Source organism: Hypanus sabinus, chromosome 8 (assembly GCF_030144855.1).
Source record: "Hypanus sabinus isolate sHypSab1 chromosome 8, sHypSab1.hap1, whole genome shotgun sequence".
NCBI lineage: Eukaryota > Metazoa > Chordata > Chondrichthyes > Myliobatiformes > Dasyatidae > Hypanus > Hypanus sabinus.
The window spans coordinates 56,502,896-56,529,190 of NC_082713.1; the positions used below are offsets into that span (position 1 = coordinate 56,502,896).

At 40.0% G+C, this 26,295-nt stretch overlaps 2 protein-coding genes across 2 annotated transcripts in view; both read left to right on the plus strand.

The window, feature by feature from the left end:
* Positions 1–4,583, plus strand: part of cmc4 (C-x(9)-C motif containing 4 homolog (S. cerevisiae)) — a 75,430-nt gene extending 70,847 nt beyond the window's left edge. The window contains exon 6 of the mRNA XM_059977242.1: positions 4,497–4,583. Within this exon, the coding sequence (XP_059833225.1) occupies positions 4,497–4,509 (13 nt within the window). The 3' untranslated portion in view covers positions 4,510–4,583. The remainder of the gene's footprint in view (positions 1–4,496) is intronic.
* Positions 4,584–4,599: 16 nt separating this feature from the next.
* The window catches only part of f8 (coagulation factor VIII, procoagulant component), an 81,477-nt gene continuing 59,781 nt past the window's right edge, over positions 4,600–26,295 (plus strand). The window contains exons 1-8 of the mRNA XM_059977235.1: positions 4,600–4,751; positions 5,807–5,910; positions 10,841–10,963; positions 15,338–15,550; positions 15,897–16,079; positions 19,116–19,337; positions 21,603–21,873; positions 23,006–23,186. Of these exons, the coding sequence (XP_059833218.1) occupies positions 4,600–4,751; positions 5,807–5,910; positions 10,841–10,963; positions 15,338–15,550; positions 15,897–16,079; positions 19,116–19,337; positions 21,603–21,873; positions 23,006–23,186 (1,449 nt within the window). The remainder of the gene's footprint in view (positions 4,752–5,806; positions 5,911–10,840; positions 10,964–15,337; positions 15,551–15,896; positions 16,080–19,115; positions 19,338–21,602; positions 21,874–23,005; positions 23,187–26,295) is intronic.

The following is a 26,295-nucleotide window of genomic DNA, read 5'->3' on the forward strand; positions in this document are numbered from 1 at the left end:
GGCAGAAGACATCACAAGACAGCAAATTAAAGACATCAGTTCAGCTGTGGCCTAATTGATTGCCTGTGACGAGTCTAAAGACAAAGGTGATATTGAACAAATAGCGCTGTTCTGTCGGTATGTTAACTCTGCCAGGCCACAGGAAGAAATGATTGTGTTGATACCTCTAAAAGGCCAAACATGGGGGGAGGACATCTGTGAGGCTGTCTTGAATTGTTTAAGAGCCAAAGGAATAAAGACCACCCACCTGGTGTCAGTAGCTACTGATGGGGCACCAAGTGTGACAGGAGCGCACAAGGGATTTGTGGCTTTACTGCAGAAGTCGCTGGACAGAAAGCTGCTGACTTTTCACTGCATCTTGCGCTAAGAGGCACTGTGCGCTCAAACATTTCCTCCGGAATGCATAGAAGTAATGGATGTTGTCATTCAGATTGTCAATAAAATAATGGCAAAAAGTTTAAATCACCGTCAATTCCGTTTGTTACTGGACGAGCTGGAAAGCGCATATTCTGATCTCCTGCTGTACAACAAAGTCCGGTGGCTGTCCAGAGGGGAGGTGCTGAAACGCTTTGTCGCGTGTCTGGAAGAAGTGAAAACTTTCCTGGGCAGCAAAGGGCTCACCTTTCCTGAGCTGGAACAGCCAGAGTGGCTGGAAAAGCTACACTTCATGGTAGACATGACAGCGCACCTGAACACGCTGATCACAGCTCTTCAGGGGAAAGGACGCACAGCCCTGCACATGTTGGAGGATGTTTTGGCATTCGAGCGCAAGTTGACAGTGCTTGCCAGAGATTTACAGAAAGGCAAATTGTCTCACTTCCCCAATTTGAGAGAGTTCAAACAAGCTCACGACATGATAAATTCGGAGTATTGACATTTTGCAATCATCGCAATGCAAACATCATTTGGGATATGCTTCGGTGAGTTCAGAGAGGTAAAAAAAACACATTATCCTTCCCGGTCACTCCCCTAAGCATCGATCCATCCCTACTGAATACGACTGCATTGGCAGGTGTGAGTCAACCTGATCTTGAGATGGAACTGGCTGACATAGCCGACAAAGACATATGGGTGTCCAAGTTTAGACGCTTGACAGCAGACCTTGAAGATGTTGCCCGTCAGAAGGCCGTTCTTGCTCAGAATCACAAATGGAGTGATATTGAAAACCTCCCCAACCGGACAAACTTGTGTTCGTAAGATGGAATGCTATCCCCGACATTTATGTAAACATTAAAAAGTATGCGCTTGGAGTCCTGTCGATCTTTGGATCCACATATGTATGTGAGCAGGTGTTCTCCAACATGAACTTTATTAAAAACAAACATCGCGCACGCCTCAAAGATGACAGCTTGCGATCCTGTGTAAAGAAGAAGGTGACGTCATACAGCCCTGATGTGCAGACGCTGTGCGCTGAGGTCCAAGAGCAGAAATGCCATTAACCAACTATGATAAATATTTTAATTGCCTATTATTTTACGTATATTCATATTTTTTCATTGTTCAGTGAAATAGTCCTTTTATTTTCCAGGGTGACAGCTGGCTGACGTTATTTTTGGTTTGCTGCTGGCAGACAATTTAAGTTCGGCGTTTTTCATAAATACAAGAAGGACTCAAATAGACATTGAGTATTTTACTTAAAAGTAATCTTCAACCCAACGTCTTTTTTTCGGAGTTCAAAATGTTTTTGCTGCATGCAGAAATGTAATTTCGTTTTCTCTGCAAAAGTTCATCGATTTCATAAATGCAACACATTATAGTTTGTTTATACATAGCAGAAAGGCAAAAAAAACATTGAATGCAGTGTTATTTCATTTTAAATGTCAAACGGGCTTTGTGGCTCCCAGTGTTTTCTTTTCTGTGTGAAACGGGTCCAAATGGCTCTTTCAGTGGTAAAGGTTGCCGACCCCTGGTCTAGACTCAGAGGACTGCAAAATTACATTGCCGAAATATTAGAATTACATTGTAGATTGATGTTAATATAATTTATTTAGTTTCTCCATTTGTCACTTTATCAATTCCAGTTTATAACTTCTTGTTCTCTCACTCAGTAATTAATTGATGAGATCAATTTATCTAATGCACCTTGTACCTCTAATACAAGGTCCACAGGAGAATATATTGATGTTCATTACCTACAAGATGTTAATTGGCTCCTTCACTGATAATTTATTCCCATTAATATTGATCTCTATTCTTAAGTATGTAACAAAATGTATTTTACATAACTATCAATACATTTCAATTTAGAAAGCAAAACTGTTAACATGAGAAACTTCCCTATTTGACCTAGTGTCTTAGTGGGTCTAGATTTTGGAAATTAAAATGCAAGATCGTCACTGTATTACATGAATTTGCCCACACATATACAAAATACACACAGGGCACATGCAGAGATAAATGTTTCCTCATCATATTTCTCTTCGGCACTTCCTAAAATCATTATCTTCTAGCTTTACCTCACCATGACCAATTGAACTAACCAGATTTTGTTATCTGATATTCAGCCATTTTCATGTATTTAGAAGAGCAATTTTATTGTCATTGGCCTTTGTCACAAATTTTGATCAGCAACTTGAATCCATCCCTCCTTTGGCAAATTTCTGTGTGAAATGGAACCATATTGTTTACAGTCGTGGTATAATACTTCAACTCAAGACAACTTTTATCATGTATTCCTGCTAAGGCCACCTGTTTCAATTTCCCCACTATTATCAACTGCACCTTTGCCTCGCAAACACAAGGAAATCTGCAGATGCTGGAAATTCAAGCAACACACACAAAATGCTGTTGGAACACAACAGGCCAGGCAGCATCTATAGCGAGAAGCACTGTCGACGTTTCGGGCCGAGACCCTTCGTCAGGACTAACTGAAAGGAAAGATAGTATGAGATTTGAAAGTAGGAGGGGGAGGGGGAAATGCGAAATGATAGGAGACCGGAGGGGGTGGGGTGAAGCTGAGAGCTGGAAAGGTGATTGGCGAAAGTGATACAGAGCTGGAGAAGGGAAAGGATCATGGGACGAGAGACCTCAGGAGAAAGAAAGGGGGAGGGGAGCACCAGCTGGGGATGGAGAACAGGAAGAGTGATGGGTAGAGACAGAGAAAAAACAAGAGAGGAGGGGGGAGAAAACTAAACATATCAGGGATGGGATAAGAAGGGGAGGAGGGGCATTAACGGAAGTTAGAGAAGTCAATGTTCATGCCATCAGGTTGGAGGCTACCCAGACTGTTTACTAGGTGTTGTTCCTTTGACCTGAGTGTGGCTTCATCTTGACAGTAGAGGAGGCCATGGATAGACATATCAGAATGGGAATGGGACATGGAATTAAAATGTGTGGCCACTGGGATATCCTGCTTTCTCTGGTGGACAGAGCATAGGTGTTCAGCGAAACGTTCTCCCAGTTTGCCTCACCTCTTCTCTTGCTGAAACAATCAACACAAGATGGTTATATTTCAACCAGTTTATTCCAATCCTCGACAATTTCCATTTTCTTACTCTCAGTCAGCTTGGATCCACCCATGCTGACCTGTATTGGATAAGCAATATTTTGTTTCTTAAGATTCTCATCTTTGATTTCAAATCCCTCCATGCATTCTCCTCTCCCTCTCTCTGATACCTCTTATAGTTCTGTAATGTTCTGACAACTTGCACTCTACGAGTTCTGTTCCCTTGAGGATCTCTGAATGTAATTGTCTGGAATTCTCCCCCAAAATCCCTCCGCTAGTCTAATTTACGTAAAGTCAATCTCTTTTGACAAAGCATTTGGCTATTTGTGCCAAAACCTCCTTATGTGTTTCACTATCAGATAGCATTTGGAAATGCTCCTCTGCCTTGTGATTTTTAGGTATAATAAAGTTCATGCATTACTGATGATTGCAAAATCAAATTTGCTTCATAGGGTGCTAGGCAGTGACATTACACCACAATTTTACAAGTATATATAAGGAACTGTTAAATAGCTGAGATTTGCATTTTTGCAAACACATTAACTTTATTTCTCTCCAAAGAGTACAGTTAATGCTACTTGATCCACAGCACATCTTCTGTTTTGTTTCAGTTTTTCCATTTATTATCAGGTTTTATTAATACTGGAAACGTTAAAGTGAAGTCTTCATAAAGAGACAATGGAGGCAAAACATATGCTGGAGACCGTCATGAGCCAGTCAAATTTTCTTAAAACCAACCCCTTTAACCAAGCTTTTAGGCACCTGCTGCACAATCTCACAATGTGTTTCACTATTAAGTAACATTCAAAAACACTTCTGATTTTATTCTCCACACTTTACCACAGCACAAGTGCACTTGCAACTTTAGACAATATATTGTGAGAAAAGTACATTTGTTTAATTCCTGATGGTTTAAGTCAAGTCCAGTGTATTATTTTTAATTACAAAATGTAATATACTTATTTTGAACCAATGCCAAAATGCTGACCCAATGTTCCTTAAGAGTTCCTGTCATTAACTTGTCTTCCTGGTGTTGTTTTGCTTTCTTCAGAACAAGAGTTTAACTTTCCGTAACCCATCCTAAATTCAATAGACGGCAGGGAATCTGCAGCACTCACGGGACCATTTTGCAGGCATCAATTGCCAAATGCAGTATGAAGGCACTAGCTTTCTATGTGTTTTTAGTCTCTTGCCTGGTCAAAGACTCCTCAATGATAATTAGGAAGCACTACATTGCAGCAGTGGAGTTTAACTGGGATTACAGGAGCAGCAATCTCCTATCATGGCTTGGAATCGGAAATGTGAGGTAATTGATAAAATTTGTTTTCATGTGATTTTAGTATGCTGTACCTATTACAATCGTACCCAATACCAGAGAACTACTAGTTTAGGAGGCAGTTGTCATTGTATTTAGAATTCTTCCCTCAGAATTTAGGAATAGAGTAAGGATAGCTCAATTTACAAATTGACATTCTTTTTATATCCTTCCTCTCTTCATTGTCCTGTATAATTTATATTCTGTGTTTTGTCTATACCAATGTGCCTGTGATGATGTTGAAAGTTTTTCATTGTACCTGCAGTATACCTCACTCTAGTTGTGCATATGACTATAAACTTGTCTTGGCTTGACCTGACTTTGTAACTTGTTAACGCAAGTGCTGTAATTTCTGTTCTGCCCATCCAAGGAGTGCTTGATAGGACAGTAAATTATTATATTAATTATTTAACTCATGCTCATACATCCCTCGATATAGTAGTAAATTGTTTGCTACACAGTCTATCCACAGGTAACAAAATGTGTTCTGTTTTTATAAACACTTACCTATCACTTTGTGTTTCACTTTCTTCGTCTGTCAGAAATACACAATAATCGCTCTAAATCATAACTACACCTCCATGTATCATAATGAATGGCATCAAAAGCATATAAAACTACAAATGTTTGTAATAATAAAGAAATATAGTAGCTAGTAAAGCAGGACAGAGTGAGGAAACTAGCTCTGATATTTGTAGGAATGAATGTACATACATCAAACTTTTGAATTTAATATTATGGAAGTGCTTTCATATGTAAGGGGTGGTCATGAGTCAGGGATGGCCTGTATTTAAGTATTCTTTTCTTAAAAGGCATGGAACAGCAGGTGTAATGCATTTTCACAATCATATCATGAGCCCTGATAATGGTCAACCAACTGTGCGGAGAGACACAACAGGAGAGAAAATCTGACTGAAATGCCTATTCTATCTGTTTGGCTTTGAGGAGCAGTTTTAGAGTCAGAGGTTTGTTGGAAGTAATGAAGAATGCAGGGTAAGTAAATAAAGAACAAAGTAAATGAATGCTTTCATTTTGTTTTTATGCAGGGAAAAATTTACAACCAGTACCTTTCCTCAGTACAGAAAGGCTGTTTTTATGGAATTCAAAGATTCTTCCTTTCTCATACCAGAAGAAAAGCCCCATTGGATGGGTAAGAAATATGTTTTCACTATAGGTCCAAGTACTTGTGGTACAAGTCATTTGAAGAACCGTGCCTTTTTCCTTGATGGGCTTTGGTGTGTGACATTTCATACTGATTGCTAGAGTGTGTAACTCCAAGCTCAGACCCATCCATTCTCTCATTTGTCACTCTGCTGTCACGGAATCATGCTTAAAAGTATAAATGCTGGCAAATTACATACATCAAACACATCATTTTTTATATTTATTTTATTTGATAAAATAAAGTGAAGAAAACCCATTTTATATTTATTCTGATTTAGAAATGATTAATGTAAGTAATTACAATGTAGCAGCTACAGTGTACTAGAAAGTTTGTGAACCCTGTAGAATTTTCTCTATTTTTGCATAAATATGACCTAAAATGTGATCAGATCTTCACATAAGTCATAAAATTAGGTGGAGAACTCAATTAAGTAAATAACACAAAAACATTATACTTGCTTATTTATTTATTGAGAAAAATGATCCAAATTTACATGTATTTGTTGGAAAAAGTACGTGAACCTTTGCTCTCAGTCACTGGTGTGACCCCTTGTACAGCAATAACTTCAACCAATCATTTCCGGTAACTGTTGATCAGTCAAGCACATTGGCTTGGAGGAATTCTAGGCCATTCCTTCTTACTGCTTCAACTCTGGGATTGGTATGCTTCCTTGCACGTACTGCTTGCTTCAGGTCCTTCCACAACAGTTCTATAGGATTAAGGTCAGGATTTTGACATGGCCATTTCAAATCACAGATTTTCTTCTTTTTAGACCATTCTGCTGTTGATCTACTCTTGTTTTTGGATCACTGTCTTGTTGCATTATCCAACTTCTGTTAAGCTTCAGGTGACAGGCCACTACCATGACATTCTCCTGTAAAATGTCTTGATACAATTTTGGATTCATTGTTCCCTCAACAATTGCGAGCAGTTCAGGCTCTGAGGTAGCAAAGAAGCCCCAAATTATAGTGCTCCTTCCACCATGCTTCACAGTTGGAGTGACATTTTGGTGTTGGTTTGCAGTGCCTTCTTTCCTCCAAACATTGCTATGTGCACTTCAAAGGTTCAAAGGTCAAATTTAATGTCAGAGAAATGTATACAATGTACATCCTAAAATGCTTTTTCTTCACAAACATCCATGAAAGCAGAGAAGTGCCCCAAAGAATGAACAACAGTTAAACGTGAGAAACCCAAAGTACCCGCCCCCCAGCTTCCCCCTCCTGCGCATAAGCGGCAGTGAGCCAGCAGAAAAAACGCACATCGGTACCGTCACCAAGCCCTAGTGTGTGCTAAGCAATAGCAAAGACACAGACCAAAGTTACCCCAAAGGCTTCGCATTTCATCCGAAATTCGACAAACCACAGGTTCTCTCTCTCCCTGGCAAGGGAGAGGGAGGAGTCCCCCATTTCCACAGTGAGCGGGAGACATAACAACAACCCACTGGTTTACGATGTTAAAAATCTGATTCATCACTTTTTTTGAGCTCTGTGTCCAAAGATTGCAAAGACCTCGGGTCTTTGGACCCACAGCGAAAGATTTTCTTGCCTCCCCGACAACACACGAGTCTCCTGCCGTGACACCCAACCTCAATACGCCCGTCTCCAGAGCCCCAAGATCTTGGCTTCCAAACACAAGCGAGACTCTCAGGCAAACCCTGGGCATGTCGAATAATGGCCTGTCATGGAACCCCGAGAACAGGTCCCATTCCTGCAAAGAACCAAAGCCTGCATGTAACTCCAGGTCAGTGTCTTCAAAAGAATCCTGAAAGGGAAAAATAAAGATATTAAAGGTAGAAATAGAGCTGTTTCCGAAGATGCAAGCAAAGGAGTTGCCGTTAGGTGCCATCATCCCTCCTTTCTGCCAAAAAGTTCAACTTTTGTCTCATTTGTCCACAGAACATTGTCCCAGAAGTGTAGAAAATCCATGTGGTCTTTTGCAAACTTGGGACATGCACCAATACTTTTTTTTGAAGAGCAGTAGTTTCCTCTGTGATGTCCTTCCAAGAACATCATTCTTGTTCAGTGATTTTCTTATCGTGGACACATGAACAAAGAGGTTAGCAAGTTCTAGAGATTTCTGCTGTTACCCCGGGTTCTCTTTCACCTCCTTCCTTGTGGTCTTGGTGTGATCTTTGTAGGCTGCCCACTCCTAGGGAGAGTAGTTATAGTACTGAGTTTCCTCCATTCATAAACAATTTCTTTCACTGTGGACTGATGAAAGTCAGAAATGCTTTTGTAGCCTTTTCCAGCTTCATGCATCTCTACAATCCTTCTAAGGTCCTCTGAAAGTTATTTTGATCAGGGCATGGTGCACGTAAGCAGATCTTTCTTGAGAAGAGCAGGCTCTGTCAGTAACATGACTTTGAGTGTCTTTTTTATAGTGCAGGGCACCTCTAAAACCCACACCTCCAATCTCATCTCATTGATTGGTACACCCAACTCCAAATAGCTTTTGTAGAAGGCATTACCCCAGAGGTTTACATACTTTTTCTATCAAATACATGTAATATTGGATAATTCTTCTCAATAACTAAAAGAACAAGTGTAATGTTTATTGTGTTATTTATTTAATTGGATTCTCTTTATCTCGTTTTAGGACTTGTGTGAAGATCTGATCACATTTTAGGTCATACTTATGCAGAAATAGAGAAAATTCTGCAGGGTTCACGAACTATCTAGCACCACTGTTTAAGACAATATCACTCTAAGGCATAAAGAAAACTTTGATTCCAGTTTAGCATATTTTAGTTTTTACAGAATTCTCTTTACTGTTTTGGTTTGAAGTACTTATTATCTTCTTTCCCACCTCCCCATATCACCAACCCTGATCACTGCAGTTTACACATTAAAGTTGAACTGATTCATCTAAATTTAGTTACCATTGAGCATAACTTTCCTTCCAGTGTTTCCCACAATTCCTTTCACCCATGGAAAAATGTCCGTGGCTTACCACATCAGCTTCATTACACGTTTGAAACAAGTAGCTGAGCTGAGAATACCAAACTGATATTGCTATACTCTGGTCAGAGGTACAAGTTAGTTGCCTTCACTGAGTCTACTCCTTTGCATTGATTCCCAGTGTGTGTGTGTGTGTGTGTGTGTGTGTGTGTGTGTGTGTGTGTGTGTGTGTGAGTGTATGCGCATGCACTTATGTTCACTCTTGCACACAGTGAAACATTGCCTAAGAGTGCTGAAATGTGTAATATAAACAGAACGTGATCTGAAATGTTCAGCAGGTCAGGCAGCATCAATGGAGAGAAGAGCAGAGGTTAGTTTCATTACAGAAATCCATGTGGTCCTGACCCATTACTTGCATTTAGAAATCTCCACAGAAGCTGACTCCAGTATAACCTTGCATTGTTTCTCAATATTTGGTTCAAGTTGACTCCCAGCTTGCCAAGGAAGCTACTGCCAAGCAAAATAGCTAAGCCTTGTACAATTCAGTTAGTTACCATTTCAATCCATCAGATGAAAATGTTTCCTCTCAGAACAGTCATAGAAAACAATTCTAACAAAGAAATAAAAATACTGTATTTGTTTTGGTCTTTGCTGAAAGATCATAATGTCAACTGTGTTTTTGTTGATCTCTATTCATGTACTGCTGCCGAGAATTTATGTTTTAACCTTTTTATTTCCTCTCAATTTTTGAGCCTTGCCCCACCACCTCCCACCTCATTGCCCCTGCAGTATGGTTTCCCTGCACACCAATACCTTGCTTGACTGGCCAGTCTCCAAATTTAGGCAGCAGTTATCTCTAGTCTCATAAAACAGAATGGAAAATACAGAAGATCCCACAACCAGTTAGACACATAGGAGTGGTCACCGAATGAGTCAGGAGTGGAAATTATCTATCCATTAGTTTTGAGGAAACTTGAAATGCTCAAGCTGATACACTGGCTGACATTTGCATACTCAGAAACAAATAATTTTATGAAATATGAAATATTTCAGTTTGAAAATATCAATACACTAAGGTCTCAGAATCATAATGTAATGTCTAGAAATAATAGAAGATAAGCTAATGTTCTCTGAAAGTTTTGGGTTTCATTTTTATTGCAATTGTCCTATCATCACTCACATGATAAATGTATGCAAAAATGTCTTTCTCCTTGTCTGATCTCTGGATTACATCCAAGATCCCTTATGAACCTTAGTCAAAACAGTAGACAGAAAAGATCCAGGTTGTACCCTGCTCTTCCATCAAGTGAAGTGTTAATGTGCAGTACACCAAAGTGACTGGTGTCCCACAGGTTTAAGCCAAATGGACTGCAACTGCCTGAATTTTTGAGAAGTAATCTCCCTATGCCTTGAACCTAGACAATAAATCTATCATTCTGTATCTCCCCAGTTCTTTGCTGTTCCTGCAAGTGTTGAACATTTTTTCAAGTGGCTGCTGATCATGTTCCAAAGGGAAGTTTTGAGGCAGAAAAATTAAATGACAATATCTGGCAAGTTCCCTTTGAAAATAAAAGTGTGACTTCAGAAACAAAGTTAGCTATTTTGGGTATTTGGAATGTACTTCACACCATTTCTAATTCTGCATTGTTTACCTTTCTGGTTTTCTGATATCTTGATCCTTAGGAATGGCTCTTTCCTTGCAGTACCAGGAGTACATTTGACATTGATTCTTTTAGTTGAAGCTCACGGGTAAATACTTGCCATATTAGAAGTTTTCATAGAGGAACTAAGTGGTAGAACAGGGTCCTTCCTGTGTGCTGTTTTGACTCATGTTCATAAAGGATATTGAATGCAACCTAGTGACCTGACAAAGCAAAGTAAATTGAGGTAACGTAGAAATTTTTCTCTGCTTTCAGTAATTGTGAGGTGTTTGATCAAATTCTTTCTATTCCTGTAATGCTTCTTAATGTTCTGCTAGAAAACACGCAAGTGGTTGTCATATTATTGTTTTTTTCTAGGGATTCTTGGTCCTACCATTCGAGCAGAAGTTAATGACAACGTTGTAATCCACTTTAAGAATCTAGCATCCCGACCTTACAGCATTCATCCATTTGGGATCTCCTATTGGAAGATGTCTGAAGGTGAATCCAATTGTAGTTATGTGTTGAGATAATAGTCCTCTAATAGCACAAAGTATAAAATAGCTCCAAGCAAAACCTACTGCTACCATTTCATGTATGATCAATCACCCTGGTCTGGAGTATGAATATTTGCATAATTTCAGATAATACTTTATTTTTTTACAACATAAAATGCTTTTTTCCACTTTAAATTTCTGGATATAGTGTTGATGATTCTTAAACTAGATATAATCATTCACCGTATGCCTCAACTGAAGATAAGTGATGAAATAAAAAAAAACAGCTTAAAAGTTAATAAAGTCCTAATGAGGTCATCCTGAGTTACTGTATCATTTGAACTCCATCCGTTAAGATTAACATAAAGGTTTCAGCCAATATATTCTTCATGTGAAATCCAGACAGGGCATTTTGATCATGCAAGATACCATTCCCCTCGGCTAACATTAAATGCCACAATTGGAGATCGGCTCAATAGTTTACATTTGCTTGAAGAGTCTAGCATGGTTGAAAGAATTGCCATGCCCTTCACAATTTCACAAGGGAAAATCGCTCATTTAAAAATGACGAAACTCTGATGATCATCTAATCATGTTTGGGGGTGTTAGTTGAAAGTGAAAATCTATTCACAATGAGTTAATAGGTCACTCTCCAAGTGGTACCCTGACATCTTTCACAACCACAAATGATTGCAATAAACAAATTGGCTACACCTTAAAGTTCCATCTAACATCATAACAGAACATCATATTCCTTGTGGTGAAATGATCGTATTCATGTTTTGGAGTGGGTTTTTTGAGAGCTCAGTCCTCTGAAACTGCACTAGGCTGTCATTGTGCAAAAGTAGCTTCAATGTGGTGACTGCATAAATATCTTAATCAATTTAATAACAAAATGTACATATCTAAAACTGTGCATAATTTCTCACAATATACCAAGGAAACTTCCATTTTCCCCCAGCAGAGTTGTCAATAACCAGAGGGCGTAGGTTTAAGATAAGGAGTAAGATATTTGAGGTGGGGGGGTCAAGAAGAATTATTTTCACCCTGGGGCTGGTTGAAATCTGGAACACATTACCAGAGGATATGGTGAAGGTAGAAACTCCCACAAATTCAGAGTATTTAATGAGCACCTGAAATGACATTGCATATGACTGAGGCTGGAAGCTGGGAAATATGATTAGTATAGACACGAGAGAGTCTGCAGATGCTGGAAATCCAGAGTAATACATACAAAATTCTGGAGAAACACAGTAGGTCAGTAGGTAGTATCGGTGGAAAGGAATAAACAGTTGATATTTTGGGCCAAGACCCTTCATAAGAACTGGAAAGGAAGGAGCATGAAGCAAGTATAAGAAGCTGAGGGGAGTGCAAAGGAGTACAAGGTGATAGGTGAAGCCAGGTGAGTGGGGGAGGGGGGACAAAGTGAAAAGCTGGGAGGGGTAGATGGAAAAGGCAAAGAAGAAGGAGCTTGGGAGGAATCATGGAGAGAAGCATTTATTTATCTCCCCCCTCTGTCCGCTTTTTCTGCAAGGAAAATTCATCTTTACCTTCCCTCACTCTCTGCCTTTTGGAGGGATCACTCTCTCTGTGATTCCTTTGTTCATTCATCCCTCCTCACTAATCTCCCTGCATGCAGAAGACGTGCTACGCCTGTCCCTTCACCTCCTCCCTCACCTCTCTTCAGGGCTCCAAACTGTCTTTCCAGATGAGACAGCTCCTCGCCTGCAAATCTTTTGAGGTCATCTATTGTATCCACCACTCCCGATGCAGCCTCCACTACATTAATGAGACCGGACATAGACAAGGGTGACTGCTTTGTCGAGCATCTTTGTTCCAGGATTTCCTGGTGGCCAATCTTTTTAATTCCAACACTCATTCCCATTCCGGCATGCTCCTTTGATGAGGCCACTGTCAAGATGGAGGAGCAACACCTCATATTGCATTTGCAAAGCCTCCATCCTGATGGCATAAATGTCGATTTCTCTAACTTCTGGTAATTCTTCCCTCTTTATCCATTTCCCACTCTTGATCCCCTCCTACTTCCCTTCTCCTTGTCACTTCCTCCTTCCCTTTCTCCCATGGCCCGCTCTCCTCTCCTATCACTTCTTCTTCAACCCTTTACCTTTTCTACCTATCACCTTCTAGCTTGAACTCCTTCCCCTCCTCCCAGTTCCTTATTCATTTCCATAGATGCTGCCTGACCTGCCCAGTTCCTCTAGCAATGTGTATGGGATTAATACAGATATGGCCAGCATGGACACAGAGTGCTGAAGGATTGGCTTCCACGTTCCACGAGTCTATAGATGAAGAAGCAAGCACAGAGAAACTTTGATTCTCCGTAGTAATATATTAAATCATTGTAAATGAATCTCTAAACAGAGTAAAAAACCAAGGACACACTTAGCTCAACAGAGTAAAGACTGTGAGAGTGTGAGAGGAGTGTTTGATGGCTTTAGGCCTGTACTCTCTGGAATTCAGAAGAATAATGAGGGATCTCATTGAAACTTATCGAATGTTGAAAGGCCTCAACAGAGTGGATGTGGAGAGATGCTTCCTATAGTGGAGGAGTTCAAGAGAACAGGACATAGACTCAGAATAGTGGGATGTCCATTTAGAACAGAGATGAGCAGGAATTTCTTTAGCCAGAGGCTGGTGAACCTGTGGAATTTGTTGCCTGTGGAGGCCAAGTCATTGGTTATCTTTAAGGCAGAGGTTGATAGATTCTTGATTAATCGGGGATTGAGTACAATGTTGCTGGACTGATTGAAACAAATGAATCACAGAAATTGACCAGCTGTTATTGTATTATAGGAATAAAGACATAACTATTTATCACAACACTGCCTACTTGCAGATTAAGTGACCTGACAATATGAAAACAATCAATGGGCATCTGTTAGTCCCGAGAGACCAATGGATTTGCACCTTGGAAGGTTTCCAGGGCGCAGGCCTGGGCAGGGTTGTATGGGAGACTGGCAGTTGCCCATGCTGCAATTCTCCCTTCTCCACACCACTGATGTTGTCCAAGGGAAGGGCAAGGGCCAATACAGCCTGGCACCGGTGTTGTTGCAGAGCGATGTGTGGTTAAGTGCCTTGCTCAAGGACACAACACGCTGCCTCAGCTGAGGCTTGAACTAGTGACCTTTAGATCACTAGACTGATGCCTTAACCACTTGGCCACACGCCAACACATGAAACAATTATTTCCCTTATTATTGTAATATTAAAAAATCCAAATTTATATTTTTTCTTAAACAGTTAGAGAACAAATACACACTAACACTTCTGGGCCAGTAAGAAGCAAATTCATCACAATTGTATACCGCTGAACAATTGGAGCTGAGTAGTTAGCCCTTCCCAGTCCCACAGGAGTAACTGGCAATAAAATTCAATGTAGACAAGCCTTGGTTGCAATGATGATGGAAGCTGGACTTATATTCAGATCAAGATTAAAACCAAAAGGAGTTGGAGGAAGATTGCCTCATTAAGGCCATACAAAATAAATGGTAGGGCACATATTAAAACACAGTGTTCAAATCCAAGGAGCCCTGTAGGTGCCGCAAAGGTAAAAAAAATTGGTGAAGAAAGCGTACAGGGTACTTACCTTCAAACACTGTGACCTAGAATATCAGAGAAGGGAGATCATGGTGTAACAGCTGGAGTACTGTGTTTCACTTTTGATCACCATGTGATAGAAGGGTGCGATTGGTCAGGATATAATGCAGAGGTGGTTCACCAGGATGTTGTCTGGAACAGCATATTTCAAGTTATGAGGACAGACAGGGTTTGATTTCCTTGGAGTGAAGGAAGCTGAGGAAGGACATGGTGGAGGTAGATAAAATCGAGGCTGGAGCATAGACAGGGTAGATTGTAGGAAATATTTCCACACTAAATTGCATAAGTTTAGAATAAGGGACAAGAGGTTTAGAGGAGATTTAGGCTAATAAATTCTTAATTTGGAGAATAACTGGAATTTTGAAAGTACTGCCGAAGGGGTTAGTGGAAGTTAGCATTCTCTCAACATTTATGTAATATCCAAACAACCACAGGAATTACCAAAGCACAGAAGGTTATGGACCAAATGTTGATAATGGGATTGTTAAATAGATATATGATAGTTGGCATGATTGTAATGGGCCAATGAGACTGCTTCTGTGTTGTATGTGATTCTGTGGTTACATTTATATATTTAATAAGTTCACAATACTCAGGAATAATTCTCACTACGTTGTGCATGTTGCAAAATGATAGTCAACATTTTAATAATTTGGACACTTTGCTGAACATCAGCACAAATTATTGCAACTCATTTGATTTTCATTTCTCCCAAGCCTTTTCCTTTCTACTGTTATTAATAAAAACATTCTGTATTAAGGAGCATCATACAATGATCATACTTCCACATATGAAAAGAAAGATGACTTTGTAGCACCCAATGAAGAACACATATACGTCTGGGACATAAATTGGAACCTTGGTCCAATGAATGGTGATGCTAACTGTCTCACCTATGCCTACTCTTCACGGGTGGACCCTGTGAGGGATTTCAACTCGGGTTTAGTTGGAGCAGTCCTTGTGTGTAAGCAAGGTGAGTGTGAGTGATAAGCAGGAACAGTATTCACATCATTAACTGTTTAGCTGTTACCTGCCACGTTTCTGAGTTATGCTCTACAGTGTACAGAGTACTGTCCATTCTAAAATAGATAAAATCTCTTCAGCAAAGAACACTTCTTTTCTCAGAGCGAGACAGCATTAGACTCTCTATTTTACTGAGTGACAAAACAAAAGTTAATTCTGGATTTATAATCTACAGATATTAAAATGCACTAAGAAATTATTTAAAACAATTTTGGTAATTATATGTCAGTTATGTAAAATTGAAATACTGCACTTTTAATTCAAAAATAAATACCTATGAGTTATTATTTCTCTAGGAACTCTAAATCAACTTGGAAAGCAGATTAATCGACAAGAGTTTGTGCTTTTGTTCTCGACCATTGATGAAAGTAAAAGTATGTACCTTGAAACAGATAGAATTAAATATCGGATTTCTGGCGCTCAGAAGAATAAAGGGCTGATGTACACAATTAATGGCTACATTAATGGTTCCTTACCAGGTGGGTACAAACATCTTCCATCTGCCACTGTTCAGAATTTTGTGATATTAGAGCCAAACACAACTAAATAAGCAAAGTCCAATGGAATGAAACCTCTTATCTCTAAAGTGCTGGATATAAAAGTGATGAATAATTTGTCATTTGTACAGTCATTTGGCCAGAACATTACCAGTGCACTGCAACTTGGTCACTGTGGCTGTGGAAAAGATATTGACCTTGGCAGAGCTGTGAAACATAATCACCAGAATGTTATTGTTGTTAGGTTGTTCAAGTTATGAGTCAGAGATATCCAGTGTGAGGATTTAGTGTTCATAGCCACCAATGGTGAAAATCTAAGAGTCTTAATGTGAAAATGGAGAACCATGGAGATATTGCTGGTTTGCAGGACTAGAGGAGATTACAAAGTCAAAGAATAATGAGTTTATGAAAGGTTTTGAAAATAAGGAAGTGAATTTTAAAATTTAAGCATTGCTCCACCAAGAACTAATATAGGTTAGTAAAGAGTTGGGTTGATGAATAAAATTTAAGTGTCAGCAGCAGAGTTTCAGATGAGCTGATATTTACAAAAGATGAAAAGTAAAAGGCTGGCTTTCTGTGCACTGGAATAGGTGGCAAAATGTTACAACTGTCTCCATTAGGAGCCTGGCAAGAGCCAGATGCTTTAAAGGTTGTGGCAACTAGTTACCTTCACAGCCACTGGTAAGGCAGCCCTTGCCCTTCTCTGAAATTGAAGCTGTGGCTTCAGCAATGGTGTACATAGAGAAATGCAGAACTCTCAGATACTTGTCACTGAGAGTCACAGAGAATTTCTCTCTGAATGTGCTGGATGGGAGTGGCTTTCTTTCAAACATCTTTCTCATCCAACAACACACACAAAATGCTGGTGGAACGCAGCAGGCCAGGCAGCATCTAGAGGGAGAAGTGCTGTCGAAGTTTCGGGCTGAGACCCTTCGTCAGGACTAACTGAAAGAAGAGATAGTAAGAGATTTGAAAGTAGGAGGGGGAGGGGAAAATGCAAAATGATAGAAGCCCAGAGGGGGTCGGGTGAAGCTGACAGCCGGAAGCCAACTGGAGTCAGTTGGCGACAGATTTCCTCAAGTTTGCCTTTTAAGTTCACTACTGCGAAGCCTCTGCTGGTGATGCCTACACTGAAGAAGTTTAAATCTTCTCTTCGACAGGTGTTCAGTGAAACCCTCTCTCACTGCTCCCCATCTATAATTTCTCCAGTCCTTCAACTTTTCGATCATATTTTGACACAGACTCGCTATTACAGCCATATATCCTTCCTTGGAATGTGTCTCCGCTGCCAACTGACTCCAGTTGGCTTCTGGCTCTCAGCTTCACCCCACTCCCTCTGGTCTTCTCCTATCATTTCGCATTTTCCCCTCCCCCTCCTACTTTCAAATCTCTTACTATCTTTCCTTTCAGTTAGTCCTGATGAAGGGTCTCAGCCTGAAACGTCGACAGCACTTCTCCCTCTAGATACTGCCTGGTCTGCTGCGTTCCACCAGCAATTTTGTGTGTGTTGCTTGAATTTCCAGCATCTGCAGATTTCCTTGTGTTTATCTTTCTCATCCTCCTTGTCCTCCTCATCTTCCTCTTGCTGAAGCCATACTGTAGTTACTTACCTTGGTTTCTCTGAGAGCAGCTCCCAAACTCATGGCCTCTATCACCAAGCACGGCATGAGTCAGGGAACACCATCAGCCTTAAGCCCTCCTTAAAGTCACACGTCACCTTGACTTAAAAATTTATTGCTGTTCTTTCTTCACCACTGATCTATATCTGGAAATTCTACCAAATAATATTATGGGGGTTCCTTTACAAGAAGGGTGATAGTAGTTAAAGAAAATGGCTCAGCACTGAGGTAGTAAAAGATGGGCAACAAATATTGGCTTTCATTGTAATGCCCAGTTCAAACATAAATAAAGAACTTGTTCTGATAAATGTGGAATGGAGATCATCCTAGTTGTATTCAACAAGAAAAATCATTTGGAACATCCTAAGAGTAACTGTTTTATTTTTAGCCTTGAACCTAGAAGCTGCCAGATCACTCCCTGTGACCTTGAGACAAAATAATTAAGGAAGGCCCCAATCTGGTCTTTGGCCCAGATGAATGGTCTCAACCCAGAACATCATCTGTGCATTTTCCCTCTACAGCTATTGCCTGACCTGCTGCATTCTTTCAGCAGCTTGTAACTTTGCTCCTTATTCTAACATCTGCATTCTCTTTTGTCACCAAAAATGTCCAGTTTTGTAACAAAGGAAAAATCAACCAATTAGCATAAGGGTAGTTGGTGAAGAATTTAAACTGTATCATTGGAAATTTCTTCATGCCATTTTAAAAACAGTTCAGCTGTTTAAATGTAAGAGGGACCATAGCTGGAATTTAGAGTTCTAGAGTAGTAGTGTCCAACTTTTATCAGTGTAAATTTGATTGACTTCATAGTCCATGCTACATAGATCAGCCTGCATACTTACGTTTGCTGGTCAGTGAGGGCATCCCACAGTATCAAAAGAATTCCCTGCTTGTTCTGCAGACTCTGGATTCCCAGAGTCCCTGTAGGACAGAAAAGCATGATACTTTTATACATCATTGCTCAGCGTCTCTGAAATAATTGACAGAAAACAGGGATTATAAACTGGGGAAGATAGGGAGCATTTAGTAAATGTTTTGCTTTGTGGCATGGTTGCTGTTTATGGCTGGAAAGCTTTGAAATTTCATGTTATGTTCAGTGCAATTTGACTTGGCTTCACTTGTATTTCAACTTTAAAACTTTCAGCATGGGATCAAAGATTCAAAGTTCAAACCAAAGTGAATGTATTGTCAAAATACATATATGCCACCATATGTATTTAAAGTTGATGACCCTCTCCATTCCTGATCCCCTGATGAGGACTGACTCCTGGACACTGGATTCCTCCTCCTGTAGTCAATAATCAGCTCTTTCGGATCTTCTTTAGCAATTTGAGTGATTAAATCTTGATATTATAACCTGAATAGTTCATGCCTTCTAATGTTATTGCTGATTTTTCAGATCTGAATATTTGCAAAAACAAATATGTCAGTTGGCATTTATTAGCTATGGGCTCTACACTGGACCAGTACTCCATTTACTTTGGTGGATATGGCCTTCTACTGCATGACCACAGAGTTGTGTCCGTTGAACTGGCTCCAACAGCATTTGCAACAGCTGAGATGTTGCCCAGTTATGAGAATGAATGGTTATTGAGCTGTCAAAATCCAAGCCATCAACAAGGTAAGAGGAACAGAAAGTCTGCCATTTTGGCAGTGGCAATATTTGTAATGTCTGGTCTGAAAAGGAAGGAGTGTCACCATCAGAACCAATTAACACGTATGAGGAATTTCCAAGTTTATAACTCTCCTTCATGTCAAAAGTACTTTGACTGTGTAATTGCACAGTGCCCCTCTAGTCTGGAGCAATTCAAATGACATTTAAAATAATTGAAGTAAAGATCTTACAGACACACTGCCGACACAATGGTATATAGGCAGAAGGGAGTACCTGTTGGAGTCCTTGTATCGACTCCAGTATCTATGAAGTCTTGTGACATGAGGTAAAACATGGCACGAAAACCCCTGCTTGTCAACCAGCTATCATCTTCCTGAACCTAATGAATCAGTGCAGCCGCATGTTGGAAAATGCAGTGGAAGGAAAGGGGCACAGAGTGTAATCTAGGGACTTCAGCGCCCATCACCAAATGATGTTTGGTAGCATCATCCTTGATTGAACTAACAGTGTGCTAAGGATATAACTAGCTATCAGATTGAGTCTATAGCAGGAGGTAAGTGAAGAAACATGAGATATGATCCTATTTCAGTTTGTTCTCACCAATCTATCTGTGTTAATTGCAGTAGAATCAGAATAAAATCTAGGCTATGATAATGCCATTGATTGCCAAAGTGTTCAAATCAAAGTAGGTCTAGTCTTCTCTGAAGACCTTTCCAACAACCTTGGTAACGGAAGCCACACATACCCAAATGCTGCAAGAACTGGACAGCATTCAGGTGTAGTCTGACAGGTGACAGATGCTGTTTGATATTTTCAACAAGAAAGAGTCCAACCACTTTAGCTTGGCTATCAATGACATTACCACAGCCAAGGAACCACTCTAGATATCCTTTGAATCATCACTGATCACAAATTCAACAGGACAAACCATAAAAACTTTGTGTCTATAAGAGAAAGGAAGAGGCATATTACCTTGCAGTGAGTGACTCATTCATGGCTTTTCCACAGTCTACAAGGTACTAGACAGGAGTGGGATGGAATATTCTCCACTTGCCTGGATCAGTGAAGCTCCACCAGCTCCAAGAAATTAAACACCATCTGGGACAAAGCAGTTTGCTTGATTGACTCCCTGCACATTATACTGATCTGGAAATGCTGATGCTCCATCATCTCTGGATCTCAATCCTGAAACTCCTTTCCCAATGGTGCTGTGGGAGTGCCTCCACCAGATCAATTACAACAATCAAGAAGGTGGTTCGTTATCACCTTCGCAAGGGAACAGAGGGGTGGACAATAAATATGGGCCTTGTCAAAGATACTCAGATCCCAGGAAATGAATAGATAAAATGAACCCAGGTATTCTTACCAGTGATTTCACTCAAGCATCATTAAATTAGACAATTCAGGATATAGAAACATTCTTTGAGGCAGAGGGTTTGTTTCTCTGGCTGAAACAAATTACTAAAATGGATATAACAGGGCAGCCCAAAATAAACTAATGGGGAAATAAATTCCTGGATCCAGATTATTCAATGTACTATCTAGAAGTGTCTGGGATTAATGTTTGATTTCTGAAATTCTTTGTTACATTCATGTTTTTTTGAATTCAAGACAGAATTTTGGAAGTAAAGTATATAGCTACTACATTGCATGTTTACCAGTTATATCCAAGGACAAATATATCTGGAACTTAATCAAAATGCCAAGCATAAATATATTTGATCAAAAAATCAGGAAATATTTTATTGTCCAACACTTAGATTTCTCTTTGGTGAGTATAATAGAATCTGACTGTGAGGGAAACTATATTATTCTTGGCAAATCTAGCCTGTAGTTTCTTCACCCGGTGAGAACAGAGAACCTGGTGAGAGAAGGGATTGCTTTGCTGGTGAGAGCATACAATGAAATTGAGGAGAAAATTTTGTGTCATACCTCAGATCTGTCTTGTGCTTTCAGCAGGGATTTCGGCATGGTAGTGACCCTAGACCAACTCCTTTAAGAACAAACACTGAGCCTTGACCTTAGCATTTTAAGATTGTAATTCCTTAACAAGACTTTATATAACCCTTGTGTACAACTGAACAAGGTAGGTGAATTGATCTTTATTGTGCCCAGCAGAGTTAATAATGGTCCATATAGCGCAGAAACACTGTGCTATAGGTATGCATCAAATGAAGTTTGCTTAATAGGGATGAAAGAAGGTTTTGTTTGCCCAACAAAGGATATGTGAAATATTTAGTTTCCATCTTTATTTCCCCTCTGTTGTAACAGCTGGAATGACAGCCTACTTTAACATAAAGGGAATCTGCAAGGATGACAGTGCGTCCCATCAGAAAATGACTGAATCAGAAAAGGCAGAGGATTATTTTAATAATGAAACATATGATGACGAGGAAGGCAATGAACAGGTCTTTAAGATGACAATTAAATACATGTTACGGACAACTGTTACCAAAAGTAGGTCAATGGAATGGATTTACTTCATTGCTGCTGAGGAGTGTGATTGGGATTATGCTCCAACCATTCCAAGTGACGTGAGCAGGTACAGTCCTTCTTGTGTTTTATATATCGATTGATTGGTGCCCAGTGACGTGGCATTCTCTGAGGGACTATTATTATTGAAGTTGAAGCCAGGAGACACATCTTCTAGAATATTATCCTCAGCAATAGATTATTTTGCAGGAAGTCTTTGAGAGTGTGACAGAGTTTGTGAATCAGATATACATATTGTTCAACTCTGAGCACTGGAGTATATCAATGGTCAGAGGAAATGGGAAGCAGCTGATGCTTCCTATTGGTCTATTCAATAAGTACATCAAGATTCAAGATTGTTTAATGTCACATCCAATACACAAATGTAAAGGAGAATGAAATAATTGTTACTCCAGATCTGATGCAGCACAAAAACAACTCAATAAGACAAAGAACCACAATAATAAAATAACACACAGTAAATGTAAACACATAAGTTGGTTTATACACATAGGTTGATTGTATGTAATAAAGTGATGTTAGACACAGGAGTGTCTGTACATAAGGTGATTCTGCCAGGAAAAGATGAAGTAGTGGAAGGCAGAGTTAGCGGGTAGAGACCTTACTGCTTGGGGAAAGTAGCTGTTTGTGAGTCTGGTGGTCCTGGCCAGTAACATCATGAAGAATCCCACCCACCCTGCTCATGGACTGTTAATTCACTCCCTTCAGGGAGGAGGCGACATAGCGTCCATGCCAGGACCAAACTGCCCAAAGAATCCAGCTCTCTTCAGCCTCCTCAGAAAGTAGAGGCATTGGTAGGCTCAATGTAATCTACCAATCATTACCATTGCTAGCATATTAATTAAAAGACAAGGCAACTAGGAAAGAAGAGTTACTGAGAAAATGATAATGATTGCTCCATATTGGGGAAGATAAAATCAGAGTAAGCCCCCATTCCAATACGTTACTCTTGCCTCTGTCTCTAGAGTTTGACATTGAGCAAGTTGACAGAAAAAAATAGTCAACCATATTTGATCTCTGCCACTGAGCAAAGAATGCAATTAAACAAAAGCACCACAGGCAAACCATTAAACAGAACGAAATTAAATATAAGGAAGTCTAAAGATCAGTGTCTGTGAGTGAAAGTACAGCTTGATGTAAAACCTCATTCTACATATTATCATGTTTCTTCTTACTTTCAGAAACTTAAGAGAGAAGTATCTGGAAAAGGGGCCACACCGCATTGGAAAGAAGTATAAAAAGGCTGTTTACGTTGAGTATACTGACCATACCTTTACAGTTGTTAAACATAAACCGAATGCAGAGTCATCAAAAGGGATTCTGGGCCCAGTTCTACGTGGAGAAGTTGGAGATCGCTTTAAGGTAGAATACTGCTATATACTTGCAAAGGTTTTACTGGTGGTCAAATGTGTATGGCATGGAGTGCCCATCAATTATGAATGGAAAAGAATATTTTTAAATTTACATTTCTTAGAGTTAGAATCTTATTTTTAAGGAATTAATTCAATGTCATTCTTCTCATGAAAATTCCTATGTCTACATGAGTTTATCTGCACGATTTTCTTCCCGTTCCAGATATGAATTTATTTTGGCAGTAATAGACTGAAATGTCAATTGATTTGTCAGGACAAATGGCTGTCATTCAAAGAAGTTGTCAAGATAATTCTTATGAGTAGATAAATTTACTTAGCCACAGCTCATCAAAAACACAGCAGACGATTAATCCCTGTTCTCCTCACCATATCCAACATCCAGCCTGATGCTTTCATTGTTGACAAAATTGTATTTGTGGCAAATAAAATTGCAGGATCACCATTAGCTATTAAGGTGCTTAGCATCAATGCCCATCATTTTACTAGTTTATTTACAGTAAATACCTGTATAAATGATTAAACAGGCATGAGACCTAGGTCCACTCTAACTGCTGTCTTCCCTAATAGTGCTGCCACACAGTTCCCCTTTGTGGCAGTACTTGCATTAGAGATATTAGAGGTATCTCACTCAGCTCTTGGATCCCCATAGTAGCTAAAATCCCATGCTGTTGCCCTCATCCTCACCTCCATTGTTGGAGACTGAGTGGCCTGTATGGAGTGCAGCCAGCTTACACTTAATAACTTAAGTCAATTTATCAGCATTTGTGTGAGCATCGATTGGGGATAACACAGATATGCTGTTGAAAAAGGGCAACAGGTTAAAGTTTCATTGCATGACTCCCATTGTTACCAATATTCCTACTGTGATGTGCAAGGAAGAGCAGACTTTGGGGCAGCTGTGAACCAATAGTTCTTATCTCATTGGTTTTTGAGTAGGTCTGAGGGTAAAGAAATTACCCTGTGTCGAATGGTCTGAGCATGCCCATGGTTAGGAGCCCATTGAGTGCAGTATAACTTCATATAACTCATTTTGATGAATATCATACAACCAATTCCTCACTGTAGAACTCTGTAATATATTCCGACCCATTACTACAGGGATGAATGTACACAGAAAGGACAAGGTCTTAGCCTTTCACTTTCACCACTCTCTGACTGAAGGAATCACACCTTATCTCAGCCCTAAGTACTGTGCTCCATAGTCTGAGACTGTAAACCCTTGTTATAGACAGCTACCATCCACCTTCACCTCCCTAGGCAGAAGAAAAATCCTCCTGAGATCCTGGCATTCTTGTAAACTCTATTCCAATCATCTCAAACTCTCCTATACTGTACTACAATCATGGTACCCAAGGAAGCAGTCTAGTAAACCCTCACTGCATTCCCTCAATGGCAAACACTTCAGATATGCTCTCAATAAGGCTCTTAATATTTGTAGTAAGGAACCTTTGCTTCTGTACTCCAAACCTCTTACAGTGAAGGCCAACATGTTACCTGCCTTTTTCAATGCTTGTTGTGTATAGGTGTTTGCTTTTGGTGATGACACATGTGCGGTTATGGCCCAAGTACAGAAAGAGAAACACAGAAGTGGTTGAAGAGTTCACTGATTCTCAGTAAGAATCAGAATCAAAATTAGGTTTAATATCACCAGTATCTATCATGTAATTTGTTAACTTTGTGGTGATAGAAATTATATCTATGTACATCAAGTAGTTAAGTTAAAATAAGTAGTGCAAAAATAGAAATAAACTTTAAAAATTAGTGGAGATAGTGTTCATGGGTTTAGTGACCATTTAGAAATCGGATGGCAGAGGGGAAGAAGCTGTTCCTGAATCACTGAGTGTGGGCCTTCAGGCTTCTGTACTTCCTGACAGTAGCAATAAGAAAAGGGCATATCCTGGGTGTCGGGGGTCCTTAATGATGGATGCCCCATCATGAGGCACTGCTCCTTGAAAATGTCTTTCTACGGAGATTCTACGGAGGCTAGTGCCCATGATTGAGCAAACTAATTTAACAATTTTCTGCACTTACTTCTATCCTCTGCAGTAGTCCCCTCCCTGAACCCCCCCCCCCCCCGAACTAGACTGTAATGCAGTCCGTCAGATTGCCTTCTTTATAGCTGCGTCAATATGTTGCAACCAGGTTTGGTCGTCAGAGATATTGACACGCACGATCTTGAAACTGCTCGCTCTCTCCACTTCTGATTCCCCTATGAGGATTGGTTTGTGTTCCCTCCTTCTACCCCTTCTGAAGTCCACACGCAGCTCTTTGGACTTGCTGATGTTGAGTGCAAGGTTGTTGCTGCGACACTACTCAAATGGCTGGTATATCTCTCTCCTGTAAGCCCTTTCATCGCCGTCTGAAATTCTGCCAACAATAGTGGTATCATCAGCAAAGTTATAGATGACATTTGTGCTGTTCCTAGCCACATAGTCATGGGTATAGAGAGAAGAGCAGTGGGCTGAGCACACATCCCTGTGGTGTGCCAGCGTTGATTGTCAGCAAGGTGAAGATGTTATTCTCAATCCTCACAGACTGTGATCTTCCAGTTAAGAAGTTGAGGATCCAGTTGCAGAGGGAGGTCCAGAGGCCCAGATTCTGGATCTTTTTGATCAAGTCTGTAGGAATGATGCTATTGAATGCTATGGTATAGTCAGTTGATAGATAGCATCCTGGCATAGGTATTTGTATTGTCCAGGTGACCCAAGACTGCGTGGATAGCCATTCAGATTGCATCTGCCATGGACCTATTATAGCAAAAGGCAAATTGCAGAAGCTCCAGGTCCTTACTGAGACGAGAGTGGATTCTAGCCATGACCAACCTCTCAAAGCATTTCATCACTGTAGACTCAACTGTGCAGAATTAAAGGAAAAGCAATAACCACTAAGCCAACGGGGCTGCTGACTAAAACTCTCAAGCTAACAGCAGACACTGTGGTAAATGAATGCCATTCCTTTACAGCATCAATCCAAAAGGTAATCTTTTTTTCCAGAGCAAGGATGATAGTAAGTAGGGAGCATAGATGTTGCTGTGGTTTTGGTCAAGTCTCAACAAGACTGGAGTGAGAGGAAGAGGGTTAAATACCATCACAATAACT